General features: G+C 44.2%; 1 protein-coding gene across 1 annotated transcript in view; it reads left to right on the top strand.

Moving 5' to 3' along the window:
• XKR6 (XK related 6) overlaps positions 1–12,650 on the top strand; it is a 182,968-nt gene extending 170,318 nt beyond the window's left edge. Inside the window, exon 3 of the mRNA XM_069805550.1 lies at positions 11,177–12,650. Coding sequence (XP_069661651.1) covers positions 11,177–12,141 — 965 coding nt within the window. The 3' untranslated portion in view covers positions 12,142–12,650. The remainder of the gene's footprint in view (positions 1–11,176) is intronic.
• The last annotated feature ends 7,468 nt before the right edge of the window (positions 12,651–20,118 follow it).

Raw genomic sequence — 20,118 nt, 5'->3', positions numbered from 1 at the left:
TGTTAAAATTCAAGTATATTGTATGTGTTTGTGATAAGAGTTGTGTTGTTTCATGCCGACTACCCCTACTCAGAACATAAAAGGGGATGGGGGAAGATTTTATTTTAAGTCAATCCATGCATTGTTTTCCTTAGTAAAGGGTTTTTTTCCCATTTCAGTGCATTCTAGCAGTATCATATGATGTGTTTCTCTTCTAAAGGTTCCTAGTGGTAGAGTGCAAATATCACTAAGTCTGAAAAATCTCAATATAGGAGGCTTGTTCTGATCTTTGCAGAGTGTAAACTGGGAGCAACTCTGCTGGAGTCTGTGAAGAGATTCAATATACTCAAGAATCTGAGCAAAGAATTGGCCGCTAAAATTTGTGTCTAAAGTGTCCTTCACAAAGAACCAGCTGTTGAGTGTGCAATATTTTTCCTCCAAGAGTAACTCCTCTTGGATTTTGCCATGTTATTTTTCCCAGTTAAAGTAATCATATGTTTGATCTTTTTTTCTCCTGTTGCTCTGGGAAAGACTATTTTAAATAGCAGAGGGAAAAAAAACAGATCTCAGCAATCAATGACCACACAACACTGCACATCTAACCAAGAGGCTACAAGAGCAGCAGTCATACCTGGGTGTCTTTAGGCTCTAGACACCCGTGCTAGCTCCATGCCGATGGTGGTGCTTAGCTGCCCACAAAGGCAGCTTAGGTTGACTTTTCTTCCATCTCAGGTGCCTGGTAAAATTAGGATGCCTCTGTGACACACTAATGGCCATGTAGATACCAAGGCTCTGCTCAGGCTACTCGGATTTCTGAACTGAGGTCAGAAGCAAGTGAGCCAAGAGAAACCCAAAAGTACACCAAGAAAAAGCAATGGAAGTCCATAGAGATGACTTGTACACTTCTTTGCTGGCCGTGTTCCTTTCAGATTGAACCAGGTTTCTGTGATAGACTCTACTGCCCTGTGTTATTGCTTACAAAGAGAGATTTTGCTCTGCATGCATAGATTTAAATCCTGTCCTTGCTAGAGGTCTTGTCAGGACATCCTGACAGAGCGTTTAAAATTAAATCCTTTGGGGTGTCTCAAGGAGCTTCAAGTCCTCTTGTCTGTGACTGTTCACTTTGGGGGATTTGGGTGGTGTTCTTTTCCAGTGTGATTCTGAGACAGTGGTTAGAGGCATTCAGATTAACAGGAATTTAACTAAAGTCTTTATAATTACAGTGGTGACTGTGCAGAGGGTATCTCTCTCTGAAGAGAGTGGCAATTCATACAGACAAAAATAGACACATAGAAGAGTTCTCATGCTCTATTTCCAAACAACCTAAACTGTGCCTGGCTGCTGCTCTCCCAGCACATTTCCACTGCAGAACTGGCCCAGGTGATTGGTACCTGGGTAAATTTAGACCAGGCTCAGACCAGACCGTCTCTCGTTCCTGTATGTGTGGCATTAGAAGACAGATGCACATAGTTGTGGGTGCTGAGCGTCTCTATGAACTCCAATGCAGCCCTGCCCACATGAGATTCAGCATGCCCTTTGGAGGATGCACTGGGGAGGGATGCATGGGGGCATGGTGGGAAGATCCTGGAGAGATATTGGCACTTGTGTATGATAGCCTGAGTCCTCACTGCGGGGGGTGTGGGTTACCAGGCTACATGAATCCCAATTTAAGTGATAACAGCAGCTATCCTAGTTGGAAACACCATCGAATGTAGCCCCACACCAACATCAAAAACCACCATCAGTAAGATTAATGACATTTCTGGTTTACTGGCCAAAAATCACAAAGGAAAGAACTGTTCTGTCTTAACACCCTCAAAAGAGCGTCCACTGAAGTGGAACTGTTTGCTTTGGTCAGAGGGGACAGTGAAGTATTTTCTGTATATTTTCTTAACGTTTAGGGGAAGTTTAAAAATGGAAGAGTAATTTCAAAGTAAATAGCTATATGTCATAAATAATGTCATTATAATGTCACATCAAAAGGGACTACAAAGGAAAGATTAGTCTTTGTTGTGTGTCCCCCTTCTCCTCTACTCCCTGAATTGTCTCCAGCTTCTTTAGGACTGGAACTATTCACCAAACTCACCCCAGATTCCTGAGTGGTGTTAGAAGCCTGCCATGCATTGCTCCCCTTGTAAAGTGTGATTTTGAAGTTAATTTCCTTTTACTCCATTAGACTCCAATCAGAGTCTCTGGAGGCTGGAGGGACCTTCAGAAGAGGGCTTTTCTCCATAAGGCAGGCTTTGCCCGTCTAGCTATAGCAGTAGAGTCATGCTGGCTTTCCTCAGACATAGCTTTGAGAGCATAGCTGAGACCAGATTCCTAGAAGGATTAAAGTATACTGCCAAAATAACATTTTGCTGGCATTAAGCTGTCTACATGTCTGTATTACACCTTACCTAAGCTCTAGCTGCCATGTCTGGGCTCCCCAGAGCTGTCTGGACACAGCAGCCACCTGGGCTAATTTACTTTGCCAAAAAGCCCAGCCTGGAAAATCTGGTATTATGAGAGGCTCCATCTCCAGGAGTTGAACCACAGGTCTTCCACATTATTTTTAAAGTGATGAAGAGGATTGTATGACCGTGTTTGTGACAGGCAGAGGACTGTGCACAAATTACGTCTATACCTTTAATGCAGACAGTGCTGGAGCCCAAGTACTGGCACTCAAGTGATTCTGCTAACGTGGTCCCTGGTACAGTTTTGGCCAGCTAGCCCTTTCCCAAAGCTTCCCCAGGCATGGGAAAATGAGTTCACCTAGGGCAGGGACAATTCCCAAAAGGCAGATAGGATATAAATATTCTGTTTTGGAGTCTGAGAGAGCTTAATAGTATGGACATGGCAGACTCTGACAGCTGGGCTGAAGGTCAACAGATAGCCCTGGCTCTGTTTCTTGTTTGCTAGTTTATATGTCACCACAGTGACCCAGGTTCTCTCAAGGACTGGGTTCCCATGTGCCCTTCTCCCCTTCTCTCCAAAAAAATGGCTGTTTTTTTATGAGCCATTATCTGGTGGCGAGCCATTATACAAGATCAAACATCCCGGTTAGCTAGGTGAGGAGAGGCTTGTTTGAAGATCTGTGCATATGTAAGGGCTGAGATTTCAGCTTCAGCTAAGTGCTGCCAGAAATGTTTCAGCTGTGGAGTGGATGTCAGCAGGTTTTTTGCCTACACAGGTACATAAAAACTGAGATACCTATGGTCAGCATCCTAGGAAAGGGGCAAGGCTATTATGGAAAGCAAATAGTGGACTTACATGCCTATGAGGACTCTACACATCCATGCCTGTTGAGATCAGCTTCCTTCTCATTTAGGTAGTAGGGGGATATTGTCTTTCTGCTACCACTCTTGAAGATAGTGATAAGTCTGTCTGGCTGTTCAGGGAAATGCAACTTGAATATGTCCTCTGACTGATCATGGCACCCTTCTCTCATCAGGGGGGTGCTGGGGGGTTGTTTTGCCTGTTTGGCCTTCAGTGGTATGAAATCATTGTGTTGCGTCACTTGAATCTGCCCACATTGTGTTCGGTCTGTCAACTTCTGCTCTGCAGAAGCTGATGCTAGCTATTCTGCTCATCTTGGAGCGAGGAACTGGTTTCCCCAACCCTCCTTTCTGCTCTCCTCACCTTGCTGGAACTCAGGGCTCTCCTCTGAGCTCTTGTGGGGATTTGGTGGATGCCAAACCACTGCTACCTAGGGTACTTTTAATCTTACCCAATTCTTGTTAGGTCATTTCAGTTTGATCATCCACAATCCAGGTAGAGTCAACGGAGAGACAGAGAGGCACTTCCAGTGGGCAACTCATCCCGTGTCTCAGACAGCTCTCCTTGGGTGGGATAAACACTGAGGCACATAATGCAAGGAAGATCTTCATTAAGAGCATTTTAAAACGGGGACTGGGGGAGGAAGCTTTGCCAATCCTTATGTGGTGGATGATAGCCAACATTTTCAACAGGAGATCTGACACTTTGCTGAGGGTATTCAAGGACAATCCAAAACAGAGGGCATTTCTGCTTGGCCTAGGGTGCTTGTGCCTCCCACGGAAGGATCAGTCGCTGGCTTGCAACCAGGAGAAGATACAAGACTGGATGGCCCCAGGGCCTGAGCCAGTTTGGCAGCTCCTGAGTTCACAGAAGAGATGAATAGGAGGAGACATGACAGAAGCAGCCGAGATAATGAGAGGACAGATCAGACAAATGTGGCAGGTCACCTCTTCTAGCAGTAGAGAAGAAGGGGCATTCGGGAGAACTGAAAGGCAGCAGGATGAAAGGGGAGAAAAGCAAGTCCTTTTGAAACACAATCTGTAGTGAACCTGTGGACCTGAGTTCCTCAAGGCAGTGCTGAGGCGAAGGCTGGAGGGGAACTAAAAAGAGACGGTGTTTCTGGGGTCAGTGAGGACATCTTAATTGAGCAGAAAGAAAAGGTTTTGGGAAGCATTCACATTTCAGGACATGAGCCAGCCTTTAACTGATAAGGGGTGAGAGGGCAACTCTCCATATGAGCAAGCTGTTCTGAAGTTGCCTTGCTATGGACTTTTGCAATCTCACAATTTTATTTTGGAACAATTTTATTTTGGTTTGGGAATGTGGATGTTCCTCTGGTCTAATGTGGAAGAGCCTTCCTTGTGCTAGCTTGGACGTGGAAGGTCGTGTATAGAAACTTAAAGCAAGCCTCATGTCAGGAAATGCCAGTTGGATTTGGTGGTAGAAGACCCTCTTCTTGTTGTCCAGATCCACTTGGAGATTGGTCCCTCAATTGAGTTACTTACTTTTGCTTCCTGCCTCTCCCAAACAGTCACCAGCAGTTTTCTATTTCTTACGGACTGGTGAGGCTGTGTCCTGTGGGAGTCAGGTCCTGGGGAGAACAGGGCTGTGCATGGCTCCTTGGAGGAAGGTCTCAGAAGAGCTCCCTAGCAAGGCAGCAGATGCTGAGGATTTGAAACTCACCCCTTGCCCAACGAAACCAAAATATTTTTCATGAGGAAAGAGCGAAGGACAGGACACCAGCATAACATCTCTTCCCAGTGTCAGGCTCTGGTTTTTCATCCCTGGTCACTCCAGCTCTGAGTAGAGTACAGAGGTGTCACATAGATGTCAGGAGGCCATTCCTGGGTCAGACTTATGAGTGATGTTCACCAGAGGTGGAATAGTGCTCAACTGCCATAATAGACTGGTGGCATGCTGGAGAAACTGGTTAAGGAAGTGTCCTGAAATCCTATGAGGAAAATGAATGGCAAAATGGTCTATGCAGCCCTTTATTGTTTATATACTGCTAATGATCCATATTTTTCCATGTTCAAAGTGAAAAATAAAGAGGGAAAATTAAGGAAAGAAGAAAAAAGTCACTCCTTCCTGTGACAGGAAAGAAAAAAGAAAAACCAAGCATCAAAGTCTGGCAGGAACAAATGAAACTCAGACCTGGGGTCTGATTCTGAGCCCTTTTACTCTGGTGCAAATAAATAAAAACAGGTTAAAAAGTAGAGGGGAGCAACTTTCAGGCAACGTTGTTACAAAACAGAATCTGTCTCGATCTTTTTTGTATACAAATGCATTTTCGGTCTGTGTGCATCAAAATGAAAACCTGTTCCTCGATTCATACTGAGCTTCAGGGAGGAACGTGCCACCCAAAGGGGAAAACTTGATAACAGGGTTCACAGCACAGAAGCCTGAGCAGCCAGCAAGTGATGGGGAGGAACTGGGACATGGCACTTGGCATTAAGCAAGTGGTGCCTTCGCACAGGGGTTGACGGAAGGTTTCATGTCGCACCGCATATTTGCTGTCCAGCTCACCCAGGAGAAATGTTGGTATCTTCCCATTTTGTTTTAGTAGAGTCTTCAGGAGAATTAGTGTCAAAAAAGAAATAGAGCACCATTTAGGCATCATTTTCAGCTTTAAAGGAACAGGCACCACAGTAAATATTTAGGTAATATGCTACAGTAAGTGCATTCAAATTGCTTACAGCCAATAACCTGCAGCTGGATTCGTGATGAAAACTGTACATATCCCTAGTGAAAAATCTCTCTCCTCAGCTGAACAACACTGTGACTAAGGGAAAAATGGATATATTGTTCATTTTAAATATTCATTTTTGTGTGTGATTTGTCTACAGCTTTTATTAGACTAGTTGTAAACCCATGTGTGATTGCATAGCATGAATAGGCCAGATAGACTGGGATGGCTTTCCATGCGCTGTTTTTATTCCTGCACATATACGGGCTTTAAAAACAGCAATGGCAATTTAAGAGGAATTATTGTTTTGAGTCTCTCTTGTGGATGTGGATTTTTCAAAGACACTTATTACATTTCTGAGATGGCCTTTCCTTTTTCCGGGTCATCAGTGGGAACTAGAGGATGAAACTGAAAGAGGCTGAAATTCAGCCTGCCCCTGCGAGCTTCAGCAAGGCTCCAGGAGCTTCCCTTGAACTCAGAGTGGTTCATGCTCCTCTCCTCTGGTATCAGATCGCAACCTGCATTATACTCTAGTCCACTCAGGTTTTCATGATCCCAAGCAAATGGCTCGTTTCCCCTTCTCAGAGACTCTATTCCTCTGTCCGACGCTCTTCTCAGAAAGTTTAGCCTTTTATATAGCTGCCTTATTTCCCACTGCTTTCTCCTTTCTCTTCACTATTTACTGTTGCTTAGTCTCCGTTACCACTGAGGACTGTTCATTAGCTCCCCCTGAGAAAGGCAGAATTACTAAGGCAAGAAGTCATCATCAAGGCAGCTGAAGGTGATGGGTGAGTTCAGCCCCAGGTTCAGACACCTAAACAAAGGTGTCTCTGATGGAGGTGTCCCCACATGATGGGGATATCCAAGGTCCCCTTGTGTTCAGTGGAGATAGAGGCAATACAGCCACAGGGACTAAACAATGACCTTCGTACAGCTCTGGCTCCACTGGCCATAATGACTAAGGAAACAATTTGTTTGACTTTTGCCTAGTGTCTTTTGAGATGTCCTGAATACCCTACCTCACTCCAGCTCCCAGCTTAAAAACGTTCCTGTCTTCTGTATGCAAGTTTGTCACACCTGCCAGCTCCACATGGAGGTCTAGAATATCCTAGAGCTTCTCAAATGTTGCTGGATTCCCATCCGTGATGGTTGCACTAAGCCTTAATTCTCCATTGAGTAAAATAAGAGACACCGCTTACCCATGGACACCCTGAGGCGAGTCTCTAAAGTAGGAGCTGAATCCTGTCTGAAATGCCTTAGCAAGGTGCACTGTGATGCGAAGGAGATCTATTCCCTGCTTTACTATGGATTTTATATGAGACCTTGGATAAATCCTTCAAATCTTAGTGCTTCGTCTGTCAAACAGGGACATTACAGAGCTCTACCTCACCGTGCTGAATGTGGGTTAGGAGATGTCTCACGGTAAGGACTTCAGGGCACATAACTAAAGGGATCTGGGGAACTAATTCTTGTGATGTGTCATTCAAGACACATGCGCTTGACTCCTCAATGCTGCTGACTACAGCCTGTGAGTCACTCCTAGCAGGTGACAGGAGGAGTTCAAGGGCTGCTGTACAGCCTGGTGCAGAGAGTTTGACGATAACCCCAGTCTATGCCAGTCTGACTTGTTACGGGCAGGTGGGATACAGATCCAGCCCCATGGTAGCCGATGTCCTGGCTTGAGAATGCCCACACAGATGGGGCAGTACATGGCAGGTATTTTCCACTCCCAAGACTAAGCACAGAGTGACAGGAGTGGGAGTGGGCTTTTTGAAATGACTTCAGTTTTAAACCAACCCCAACCCTTTGATAAACAAACCTTGGAAGGGAGTTGAAACCCACTCATGTTAGATGAAGGTGCGTCAGTCACCATGTGCAAAAGTCAAAATCAAAATAAAAAAATACTTCCCATGTGATCCAACTTACCAGGACTTTTTGTTGTAGTTATAATTGGAGAGATCTCTATACTTGCTTAGAAATAAGGCCTGGAGAAGTGGAAGAGAAAGGACCGGTTTATCCCACAGTCTGAGAGAATTGTACATTGTATGAAGATGTCACAGGCTAGAAGTAACAGGGAAAGATGGGAATGAGAAATTCATGGTCAAGATGACAAAAGCCAAGGCGTGCTTTGTCATTTAAGTCTGTATGAAATAGCCAGGGAATAATTTCTGCGGCCACACAGCAAGAAGTACCAGAGAAGTCTTTATATCGCTCCGTGGTTCCTGTTGACATCCACCTACTGATCACCCCTCCCTGACACCCAGGTCCAGATCCTGCCCATCACTAGGACGCCAAAATTTGCATTCGCCACAGAGTTGTGAATTTTTAAACAACGACAGGGATATGTCAAAATGTCTAGAGATACTTCATTCCCTTCTCCCCCCCCTCCCCAGGTCTCAGTGCAAATGAGGAGGCAACAGACTGTTTTGTAAGGGTAGGACTCATTCCACCTGACTGCTGGTGTTTGCAAGTCCCCGCACTCCAAGGGATGGAGTCAGACACTTTGGGAGCATGAGTCAACCCCCCCCTGTCCCACACATGGATCTTAGGACAGGTTGAATCACTTTCTGGGGGTGTCTGCCTCTCTGTTGACTCGAGGAGATGTTCAGATGACTATCAGCCGGCATGGTACCGTGCAACGGGAGTGACTCAACACACATACTCTCAGCCAGCTCTGTGCAATTTACAGCAAAGGCTGTGATTAGTGTAGGTTTCTGCACTGAAAACATTACAGTGGGAAAAGCCTTTATGTGTATACTGGGGTTTTGTTTCTGGTGTATTTTATTCCTCTCTCTATTCTAGAATAAATGAACCCAACAGAAACATTTTTAAGCCAGTGTGACACATCTGTCTCTTGTGGGTTGGCGCTGCTCGAGTTTCAGTATACAGGTACATCTAATGCTGTACAAGTTTCTAGTATAACAGCACTAAAATAAGACAATTCATGACGATTTTTTTTCCTGCTAATCATAGAAAGATTTTAAACTGAATAGCTAGAAGGTACTGCAACAAACAGTGCTTACACACATAGCATCACTTACCTTAAGAATTGTGTGGCATTGCTCAGCTTTCCAAAACTGTTAATTATGTCTACCAAGAATGTAACACATCTGGTAGGTTAAAAATAAATCTAATCTATACCTGTTTGGGGCTGAGGCTATTCACTTTCAGAAGTTTCCATCCATTAAAGTCCCCAAGTCCTATATGCAAGTGTTTCTTGCTGAGGACTTAGAACTTGGGGAAAATTGTGGTTTTCTTAAAAGTGGTGGCCTAAAGTTTCCCTCTTTGATAAGACCACTGATCTTACTGGTTTATGGTTGTTGTTTTTTAAAATTCAGTCTGAAATACTAGTGCACATGTGAGCTCAAAGGCAAGGTATTCAGAGAGAGACTTGAGAGCTGATGCAAAGGCCTAGTTTTGGTGGACGTGCAGGCTGGGAGAATTTTAATGAGGGGCAGAGATGGACGTCTGCCATCCTTCCTGGCAGCCTTCTCCATCACCTCTCTTCCAGACATAGCTAGGCTGGAAGGGGAGAAATCTAGCCCCGCTGCACTGTGGGGTGGGCTTTTCAAAAAGAAGAAGATAAAGTCTGTAGAGTGGGTCTGAAGAGCCAGTGGATCTTCTTTCCATCCCCATGGGAGCCAGGTCCTTGTGGGCAGAGGGAAAAGTGAGAAGCAGAAATTTAGGGGGTTTGGACAGTTTAGCTCTTAAACCCTGAGCAGCTGCAGCAAGATGCTCCTTGGGTTTTCTTAAAATAGTAAAAGCAAAGAAGAGCTGAACCTATCTTCCAGTACGTTACACATCAGAGATGGAGGGGCGTTTGTTATGGTTTGTTTTGCTTGAAACCATTAGCATTTTTCCTTTAGATTTTAGAGGTGATGCTCCCAGACAAATCTTTGGCCAAGGCCCAGTCGAACTATAGCTACCAAGTTACTGAGCTTCCCAAACATGGATCTTAGTCCATCATCTGTTCCCTCACCTGCAGAGCGGTTGTCCAGTGAGCAGCAGTGGGACTAAAGGAATAAGATGCCAGTGGCCTTTTCATTTCCCAGGAATCTGTCAATTAATTTTTGTTATGATGCTTTGCTCAATAAGTTGTTCAACTTACCCTTGTGATAATCAATGGTATTACATTTTTAAAAGCTCCTGAAGTGTGATGGGGCGCTATTTTATCCTTTGGAGTAAATAAATAGTTTAAGTGTTGGTTGGGATGGGGAATAAGATCAGGCACCTCTGGAATATCACGGGGTGCATACCCCATGCCAGGGCACAGGGGGATGAGTTGGGAACCAAGGGTGACCCCAGCGCAGGCAATGCCCTCGCTGATGGGAGCAGTACCGCAGGGGCCGACTTCTCTGGGCAGAGCTGTGTGCTAGTGATGGCTCCCTCAGCGGTCCCAGAGAAGGCAAAGGGATGGACCAGATCCAAGGTCTCTTCAGGGGGTCCCACCAGGAGCAGAATGAGACAGGGCTGGAGACATGACTGTGACTTGGATCTGTGGTCCATCCAGGACAAAAGGCTGCAGATCACTACCTCCAATATAGGTCTTCAGTCCATCCTGGACACAGGGCAGGGGAGTTGCTGGAGGGATCCGATTCTTTGTTTTGGGACCATTTGGAGAGTATTGATAAGTCTTGGTGTTCCCTGTATTTATACATTCATCTGCATGGGACCACAGGGTGAAAAAAACCTGACGAACTGCCTATTTTTCCCAAAGGCGAATGCAAACAGGGATTCCTGATTAAGGCAGTATCAAGTACAAGTCAATGTGAATGTTGCTTGTATGAAAGTATTTTAGAATAAAAAAGATCCATGCAGTTACAAAGAATATAGATGTCCTGCTCTTGTGATGGTATACTCCGAGATAGACCCCTTCGTACAGAAAGTAACCTTCATACTTGGCCTGCAGCATTTAGATGGGACCTGGATTTTCAAATTCTCAAATGTGGATCTAATCAGGATGAGGACAGAGGCTGCTCCCTGTAAGAAGAGAAGAGCTGGGTGGGGTGGCAGAGCCAACGGCTCAGGAAGATAAGCTTAATGTGCTGTGTCAGAGAGCTCCTGAATACGGCATCGTTTCCAATTCCTACACTGATATTTCTGTATTTGTCTCCTCCAGACTGTAAGGACCACCTGACGTGAGTTGAAGCTTTGGGCTAATGAGCCTGCCCCAGATGCAATAATTTAGTGAGCAGATGATGTTTTCAACCAAACCTCCTGTCTAACTCAGTGGATCTGTGTGTCTTCCGGCAGGTGTGTCCTCTGTGGCCTCCCTGATGTCCCTGGCTTGGGTGCTAGCCTCCTATCACAAGCTTCTTCGGGACTCTAGGGACGACAAGAAGAGTATGAGCTACAGAGGGGCCCTCATCCATGTCTTCTGGCGCCTCTTCACCATCTCATCCCGAGTTCTTTCTTTTGCTCTCTTTGCTTCCATCTTCCAGCTCTACTTTGGGATCTTTGTAGTGGTCCATTGGTGTGCCATGGCTTTCTGGATCATCCATGGTGGGACAGATTTCTGCATGTCTAAGTGGGAGGAGATCCTCTTCAACATGGTGGTAGGGATTGTGTACATTTTCTGCTGGTTTAATGTCAAGGAAGGGCGGACTCGATACAGAATGTTTGCGTATTACACGGTAGTCCTGACGGAGAACGCTGCCTTGACACTCCTTTGGTATTTTTACAGAGATCCTGACACTACTGACTCATATGCCGTGCCAGCACTGTGTTGTGTCTTTCTTAGCTTTGCTGCTGGGATAGCTTTGATGCTGTTATATTATGGTGTGCTGCATCCCACGGGGCCAAGAGCTAAGATCTTTGCCAGCTCCTGTTGCGCCGAGCTGCTCTGGGGCATTCCTTTGCCCCCCGATGTTGAGCCCATGGCACCCCAAACCCCTGGGTACCGGGGGGCCCAGGCTACGCCCACCAGAGCGGTCACGGAGCAACAGGAGGAACTCACAGCTGACACTTGCTTGCCCGTTTTCCAGGTGAGAGCAATGGTACCATCTACTCCATCTGGGCGACCCTATCCCCCTGAGGGGCCTCTCATTAAGATTGACATCCCAAGAAAAAGATATCCTGCATGGGATGCTCATTTTGTAGACAGGAGGTTAAGAAGAACTATCAACATCCTCCAATATGTCACCCCCACAGCTGTAGGTATTAGGTATAGAGATGGACCTCTCTTATATGAGTTGCTACAATATGAATCTTCACTTTAAAGCTCCTTAAAGCAAAAGTAAAAGAGGGGACCTTATTTTTGTTTACGGTAAACACAGATCATGAAACAAACACAAACCTTCAGATAAGCTTTCTTTCTGGTTGCTGTATGTATAAAAAAAAAAAAAGATATTCTCTATGTTTTGTAAGTAAAAACAAAACGAAAAACTTTTCTTTTGTTTTTTACACACAAAAAACAGTATTTCAACTTCCACACCTAGGATTCACAGGTGGAGAAGGAGGCATCTCCACATCAGTTTTATACCGTACACCAAGTGTAGAACATTATTTATGGGATTGGTGCTGATTGAAAAATAAAAAAAACAAACAAACAAACCTACAACTGCCTTATGCCCTTAGGTGCTGAGTTTCATTAAGTACTGTCACCTTTCTCATGCAAAACTCTTTGATGATTATATGCCAGGAAAAAAACAACCAACTGAAATACAAACCTTAAAATTAAAAATAAAAATTAAAAAAAAAAAGAAAAGAAAAAAATGAACAACAACAACTAAAAGAGAGAAATGTACGAAAAAATCTTGTTGCTCTTATTGGATTTAGCAGAAACAAAGCAAATGTCTAAAGATAAGAAAGAAAAGCCAAGACACCCCCAATGGAGTTTGATTATTCCAACAGCTGAAAGACAAAATCAGGTCTGTAACTCAATTTGGCAATGCATTTATAACACCATTTGGCCAAGCCTGCGAGCCTTGACCGAATCACGTTATAAACGCGATCCCACCATGTAACCGTTTTCCTCGTGTAAATGGGCCATGCGTAATGGTCAGTTTGCACCAGATTAATATGGTAATACAGTATCTGATCTTGTTTCGAACAATTGCACACACTAAAGCTCCACTGTCTTCAGTGGAGTAAACAACAACTGTCTGAGCCCAGAATAAGGCCTGCCACCTTGATTTCTGCAAAATAAGAAATCTGCAAACGTTGAAATTATATACCAAAAACATTATGCTAAAGTACAATTACACATATCGAATAACTATTTCAGTAATAATAAAACTCAGCATAGTAGCAAAAAGCGAGTCAATTTAAAGGCACAATACTTGATCAGTGACTGGCAAAATAATTTGACCTACTGTATCATTTTAAGGCTGTGAAAGGCATACATGTATTATTTGTAATCTCGTGTAAGACCTGTCATGTCTCATTCAGTGCGAGCCTTAAAGTGATTGTAAAGCATCCTTCGTTCCATTTTGGGGGTTTTGGGTTTTGATTTTTGTTTTGTTTTGTTTTGTTTTTAAGGAAAACAAAACACGAAAATTGGGATTAAAAAAACAAAAACAAACAACAACAAAACAACCAACAAACTTCTTCAAATGGTAATAACCTGTAAACTGACTCACGTCTCGAGATGATTTGGTGCTTTGTATTTTTGTTGATGTTGTTGTTGTGATTTAGCTGAGAATTCTTCAACTCGGTACATGTGGGGAACTGCTGATAAAAACTGTCTCGTGTCACCCTCTACTGTAAGTACATGGCGAGAAACACCACCAGAGGAAATTCAAGAGCGTAGCGAGAGCATCGTGGTTTAGCTTAGCCTTCTCACCGCAAGGAGATGCTGCCACCTCCGAGGATGGCAAAGCCTAGATGGTCACCTGCCGAGGGTTGTGTGGTTGTCTTGACATTTCCAAATAACCCGCTCGGTGTCTGAACATTCACATCTCTCGAATTCTGTTTCTGTGCTGGAATCTCTTGTTTCGAGTTAAATCACGGGTTTGCGTCTATCCAACACCTTTTTCCGTTTCGAGAGTATTGCTCCTTTAAAGGAATATTCCCGTTTCAGGGCATCTTTTCAATCCCACCATCCCTCTACTTGGGAGGGGAAAAACAACAACAACAAAATGAGATATTTTTAAGTGAATGCTGTAGTATTTTCTGTGTGTAATTGCAATTTTTTATTCCAGAAATACTGTAACTGTCTAGGGTGCAAAACTCCCATGCTGACCTATTCTGAAGAGAAGATCAGCATGGGGGGGGATATTTTTTAATTATGATTATGATTTTTTTTTTTATTTGAGGAATCAGTTGGTTTTTTTAATTATAATAGTATTTAAAGAAACTAGTACCAATTTTATATAACAGTTTAAAGAAGCTGAATGCTTTCTTCGCCTGAATATACCTGAAGAAAAACATTTTTTTCAATCAGTGATCCTTTGCGGTGTTCTGAGAAAATGTTGGGGTTTCTTCAGTTGTTTCATTTTGTTTTGTAAAGAAAACTTTTAACTGGTGTCTGTCCCTTTCAAGGAGGGCAGGACTCGTTCACACCAAACTATAGACACACGGCAAAGTTTATAAGAAGCCAAATTGTCAATGGTACTGTAATTCCCAGTCAAACTCCATTTCAGGCAAATGTTTCTGGGCTCTGATTACAACCAATGTGATGGGTCACATTTTCATGCAAAAGGAGGGATTTTGTCTTGTCATCCCCTATCTAAATTCCCAGTCCCTTGTTTACTGTGCACATAAATACATATATATATATACACACACATATATTTGTGAAAAGCTTTCGTTTCCCCTCTCCATTGTCTCCATGTGTCCCATAACCAGTCCCTTCTCAAGTGTCCTACTAACATTTCACCCTGTTTCTTCCCTAATCAATATGCTGTCTCCATAAAAAGAGGTAATTTGTGAAGTGAACTTGCTGTCCCCAGCTACTCAGTCCTAAAAACACAGAGGTGCCCATGCTCCAGCAACAGGCCTGCATTTCTCCGCCCAGCACTTTCTTTTGACTTACCTTTAATACTAGTGCAGATTTACTCTGATCCAGTTCCCTGAGACTCATGCCCTGCGTAAAGACTCTCCTTGGTCCTTCCATGAAGACCTCTCCTCTACACATCTGCATTGCATTGGCATAAGCATGAGAAGGGAATGGATGACAAACAACCCTGCTGTTCCTCGGGACCTTTCCTCCAGCAGGTAGCATCCTCATTTTTCAAAAGCACCATGAGAAGGTTCCCTCGCTGAACTTGTCAACCTTGAGGTCTGGTTTGGAGATGTGATCCCACTCCCTGGCCCCATTGAACAGCTGGACCTGCCACTTTGCACCACGACAGTGAAATGAGTCAACGAGCCGAGGCACACTCATCAGGAGTCACGGAGGAGACCCTTCAGTGTTGCCTCTCGTGAGCATCCGCAGCCTGCCTTCCCTCAGGAACAGGATCCTTGCTCCAGAACACCACACCAACAGCCGTCCTCTCCATCCCGTTATGGGACTGGAGGGACAAAACACTCTAGAAGTGACCTTACCTCTCAATGCAGTGCTAATTTCTCACAACCAAACCAGCTTGACTAAGGGCTTGACACAATCCTGCTCCAAAGTCCTCCTTCTTCGTGGCTCGTAGTATGGACAACAATGAAGGCAGGTGCTTCCACTGCGTGTTAAGACTGTTTCATTACGCTGAGTTGCATAAACTTTCCGCCTCTGCTCTTAGTCCTTTCTTTCAATGATATCCACTGGCATCTTGATTTAGCAAAAGAGTTCCAGTGAGAGCCTGTCTCAACGCTGAAGAACTATTTCTCTTTAAAGGACTTCATTACAGCCTTAACGTAAAACACATGCTCTACCACTACACCCAACAGGTTCATGGCAGACAGTTTGGTGTGGTGACCATTTCTTCTCGGGATTATCTGCAATCTTGTTGCCAAACAGCGCCTTTTGCCAAGCCAAAAGCTCGGGGAGGAAAATTACCCCCAGCTCTTTGTTGGTACTAATCCTAATGCTAAGAGTCTAGTCCTTGCCTCCTGTTTTGCTTTTTTTTTTTTTACCAGGGTCTCTTTGATTTTTGGTGTGCACTTTGGCAGGATGGTCAGTGGCTTGTTTTGGTTTCACTTGGTTTTTAACTCCTCAGCTTCTCCCTGGTTATACCATATAGTTATACCATGTCCCACCTTCTTGCCAGAAAATACTGCATGAGCGGTTTTTCAAACTGTCATGGAGAAGGTTGAGTCCATATTTATTCACATCACAAGATCAGCGGGCAACTTCTCTGGCATATTTGTGCTGCTGGATTCACCCTGGGATCATCTAAACCAGCCAACTATGCTGTGCCAGGGCAAAGCCAGGGCGTGAGGGCTCCACCATCCTCACTGTTATATTGCTCAAACCTTCCCTGGCATGGTTTTGACCCACTCCAACGAGCCCCGGGCTCGGGCACAGCTTGCACAGGCGTTGACACTGGCCAGAGACCATTCCCAATCGGCGGTTTGGATGCAGCTGCTCTGTATTGGGGGTGCAAGAGTTTAGTAGTGTGGATGTGGCCAGCACTTGTCAGTTGGCTTCGTGGCCAGAATGGATCCTGGCAGTGCTTAATTTACTAATAAAGATGTAACTATATGCCACAGACCAGGATTCAGGACTTGGTGGAATACGTCAGTTCCAATCTGGTGTTTTTCTATTTTCTGCTGATTCAATGGACAAGGTATTTTTCAGTTCACTTTTTGTTCTTTTTGCTGAGGTTATTTCGCAATCAGCGTCACTTTTATCATGCTGATGTCAACCCATCCAACCATCCCTTCAACCATGTCAGATGGCTGGCATGCTTAGTGTGATAGCGTTATACATCTGTAGGTAGCTAATTTGGAGACAGGAATGATTCAGACCAGATCAAATCAACAATGGAAATACAGGAATTACATGCCCTTGTCATGCTTTGCCACCCACACAAGGCATTTTTCATCCGCAGCATATCCAACCTGAACCGCAGAAGAGGAGCCAATGTTGTATAATTACCAGTGGAAAGTGCAAGCGAACCGCCAATTTCAAGTGTAAATATATATATTTTCAGTGTTTTGGATTGGAGCTAATTGTCTGCTTCATCCTATCCTTCTCTGCACCTGCCAAAAGTCAGTAGTCATTTGCATGTATTTTTATTTAAAGCTGACTAGGTGAAACAGGACAAAATTATTTTCAAGCTTTAGTCAGTGGTCTGCTAAAACCCGGCTGATGCTGCTCACGCGGGGAGCATTGCTATTGACTTTCACAGAGCAGTCATCCTGTGCTCTTCAGATATATTTCTGTACACACGAGATTCACTTCACAATTTATCCCTACTCCTCATCCCTACACAGAAATGCATGACACACCTGTCACCCACATACCTGCAGCATGACTAAACCTCCTGAAGAAAATGTGGTCTGAGGTTCGTCCAGCATGATTTCATTGAAGCTCAGAGGTGCTTTGAAAAGGAAAACTTACTACTGTGCATTTGCAAAACCTTTTAGTGCCTGCTTGCTGGGCAGCTTGGGCAAGAGACAATTTGGAAGCTGCCGGAGTCAGCGGAAAATTGTGGAGACAGGCTTTTCTAGGGTATTTTCCTCTTTTACTGGGTTAGCTTTTCTCTGGATTCTGTTCAGATCGAATGTGGTCATGCAAAAAACCCAGAAAACAAAAACCCAAATAACCACCACAAAATAAGGTCTATGCCAATCCCCATAGAAGCTGAGGTAGTTGATGTTAGATGGTAGGGATGATGTGAACTCCGTTGTGTACCCTTTGCTTGCTGGAGCTTGCATGTTGTTATTTTGGCAGTTGTCTAAAGCCCTGGGGCTTTGGAGATGGTAGTTTCCCAGGGTTATGATTGCTGTTTTTATTTTTCCTTCAAGCTCAGGTGTATTCTGGTGCAGAGAATCTCAGCCTGGTTTGAACAAGAAGATTTGAGGCTATCCCAAATAGACGTGGGCAAACCTTTCACTGTGTGCAGAATGCATTTCCAGACCTTTGGGTACCACTAGAGATTGTTGCAATCCACTTATTTCTCCATGAGCACGTTCAGAATCGCTTCATTGTTCTGTTGTGTTTGAACTTGGGAATAACGGTGTGGAGACTCTTTTCTGTTGAGGTGTGATGTGAAGAAAGGTAGGAGCCTTCCTGCTGTGCTAGATATTGCCTGTGTTCAACCCTTGTTTCTTACTTGAAGCCCAGGCAGTAGGATAAAGAGAAAATGAGAAAATGAGATGACAGATAGCTGCATATGTTCCATTGGCTCTTCACTGATGAGGAGGGAGGCAACTGGTGACAATTAAATTAAATCTGCATAAACCATCTGGACCTTAATGTATATTCAGACGTAAACACAACCCAATTGGAAAGTGCTGTTGTTGATAAAATAATGTGGACTATCATTTCCTGTTGTATATTAAAAAACTAAAAACCAAACCAAAACAAACACAATAAAACCAAGCATTGCAAGCAGACAAAAACAATTTGAGAGCAGAAACTTTACTTCCTCCCCCCCTCCCCTTTGGGACACATGCAGCAAGGCAACTGTTTGAAAACCAGGCACTTTGTAATACGCGGAGTTATTTGGATTTCTGTAATGCTGTGTTTGTCAGATGGTCCTTTACAGCGAGCGTAGGAAGTGGCCACGGTCTAAAACTCATTGCAGATTTCTGGGTGACAGTACTCCTGGGTTTCGACCCCAGCTCTGCCACGAAGTTGCTGTGTAACCTTGGGCAAGTGATTTAACCTTTCTGTGCCTACAGTTTACCCATCTGTACATGGGTATAATAATATTTACCTACCTCACAGGGGTGTTGTGAGGCTTAAGTAAATGCGTGTGAGAGGTGCTGGAAGTGCGCCGTAAAAATTTCATTCTTGCTGGGTTTGTGCTGTTATCGGGAATGAGCAGTAAAGGGGTTTGTTACAACACGTAGAAGGAAAACCTGCTGGTGCGTGCATGTGTCGAGAAAGTGATCTTAAGTCTTTTCTCTCCCCAAAAGCAAGGAATGGAGAAAATTGTTGTGCACCAACTGAATAGCCTTGCTTTCTTGGTCAAATGTAATAGCACTGTTTGCAATATTATTTTCTTACACAACAGGTGACCTTTCCCTTTTCCTTTCTGTTTCTGGAAACTTGAAACTAAATATCACAAAAGTATTTCTGAACCCAACAGATTACCAGTGAATACTTGAATTTCTTTAAAAGTTGCTCTCATCAGCCACGGTTAATGTGCACTAACCTTTCAGTCATCAGCTTCCATCTGAATACAGTGAAAAATTTGCTCACGCTGTTTTGGAATAGCCTGGACCTTATTTGGGAGGCTGGTATACTGTTTGCTGAGGACTCGTGTAGGCATGGGAAAACTAGAGTCTCAACTGATAAACACGTGAAAAATCTTTTTTCTTTTTGTTTTTGCCTTTTAAGTTTCTTGACTGCCTAAGACAGCATAATAATTGCAGTTTACTCGGTTGTACAGTAGCTCTTTTTTTAACTGTTTCTTACGCGAAGGGCGAAGGTGGGTTGTGAAAGGATAAGCTAGACTCAACGCTGCTCACACGCAACTCTTCTCAAAGTACCTGTTTTCCTGGAGAAAAATCTGTGCCACATCCAGAGAGAATAGACCAGGCCTGCCTTCACCGTCCTCCCGCAGGCAAAACTTCCCTTGCCATCCATGGGAGTTTTGACTGTCGATTATGTGTCCATCGAGGCGGATTCATCCCTGGTTGAACCCCAAGCCACTCGGGTGAAACCCAGGATAACTTTTTTTAGAACGAGGGAAGGGATCCAGTTCATTGCTCCAAATATCACCGCTGGTCAGATAATTCAGAAGGGGAAAAATGCATGTGATAGAAAGCCTGGGGGGTTTTGTGGTTTTGAGCCAAGTGTTTTTCTTGTCTAAGTGTCCTGACCGTTATATAATGTCTCTTTTGGAAATGCAATGCGAGGCAAGACTCCCTCCTCCCTTTTAGAAAAGCTTTTCGAAGTCTACTCATGCACTCCTTACTCAGGCAAAACTCCTGGCTTTTGTTGTTGGGTCTCGTTTTCTCCCCTGAGTAAGGACTGTGAAATGTGGCCTGTTCTGGATAACCGGGTGGTGTTTCAGGCGGCAGTTGTCTTCTCTAGCCCAAGACTTGCCTTGCATGAAGCGAACGAAGCTAGGAAACGCTCCTCCTCCAGCTCTGTCTTGGTCTGCCACGTACCTTCCCTGTCCCTTTTCTGTATCCACCATGGGGAGGTA

The sequence above is a fragment of the Haliaeetus albicilla genome, chromosome 18 (genome assembly GCF_947461875.1).
Source record: "Haliaeetus albicilla chromosome 18, bHalAlb1.1, whole genome shotgun sequence".
Lineage (NCBI taxonomy): Eukaryota > Metazoa > Chordata > Aves > Accipitriformes > Accipitridae > Haliaeetus > Haliaeetus albicilla.
This window is presented reverse-complemented; position numbering and strand designations above follow the sequence as displayed.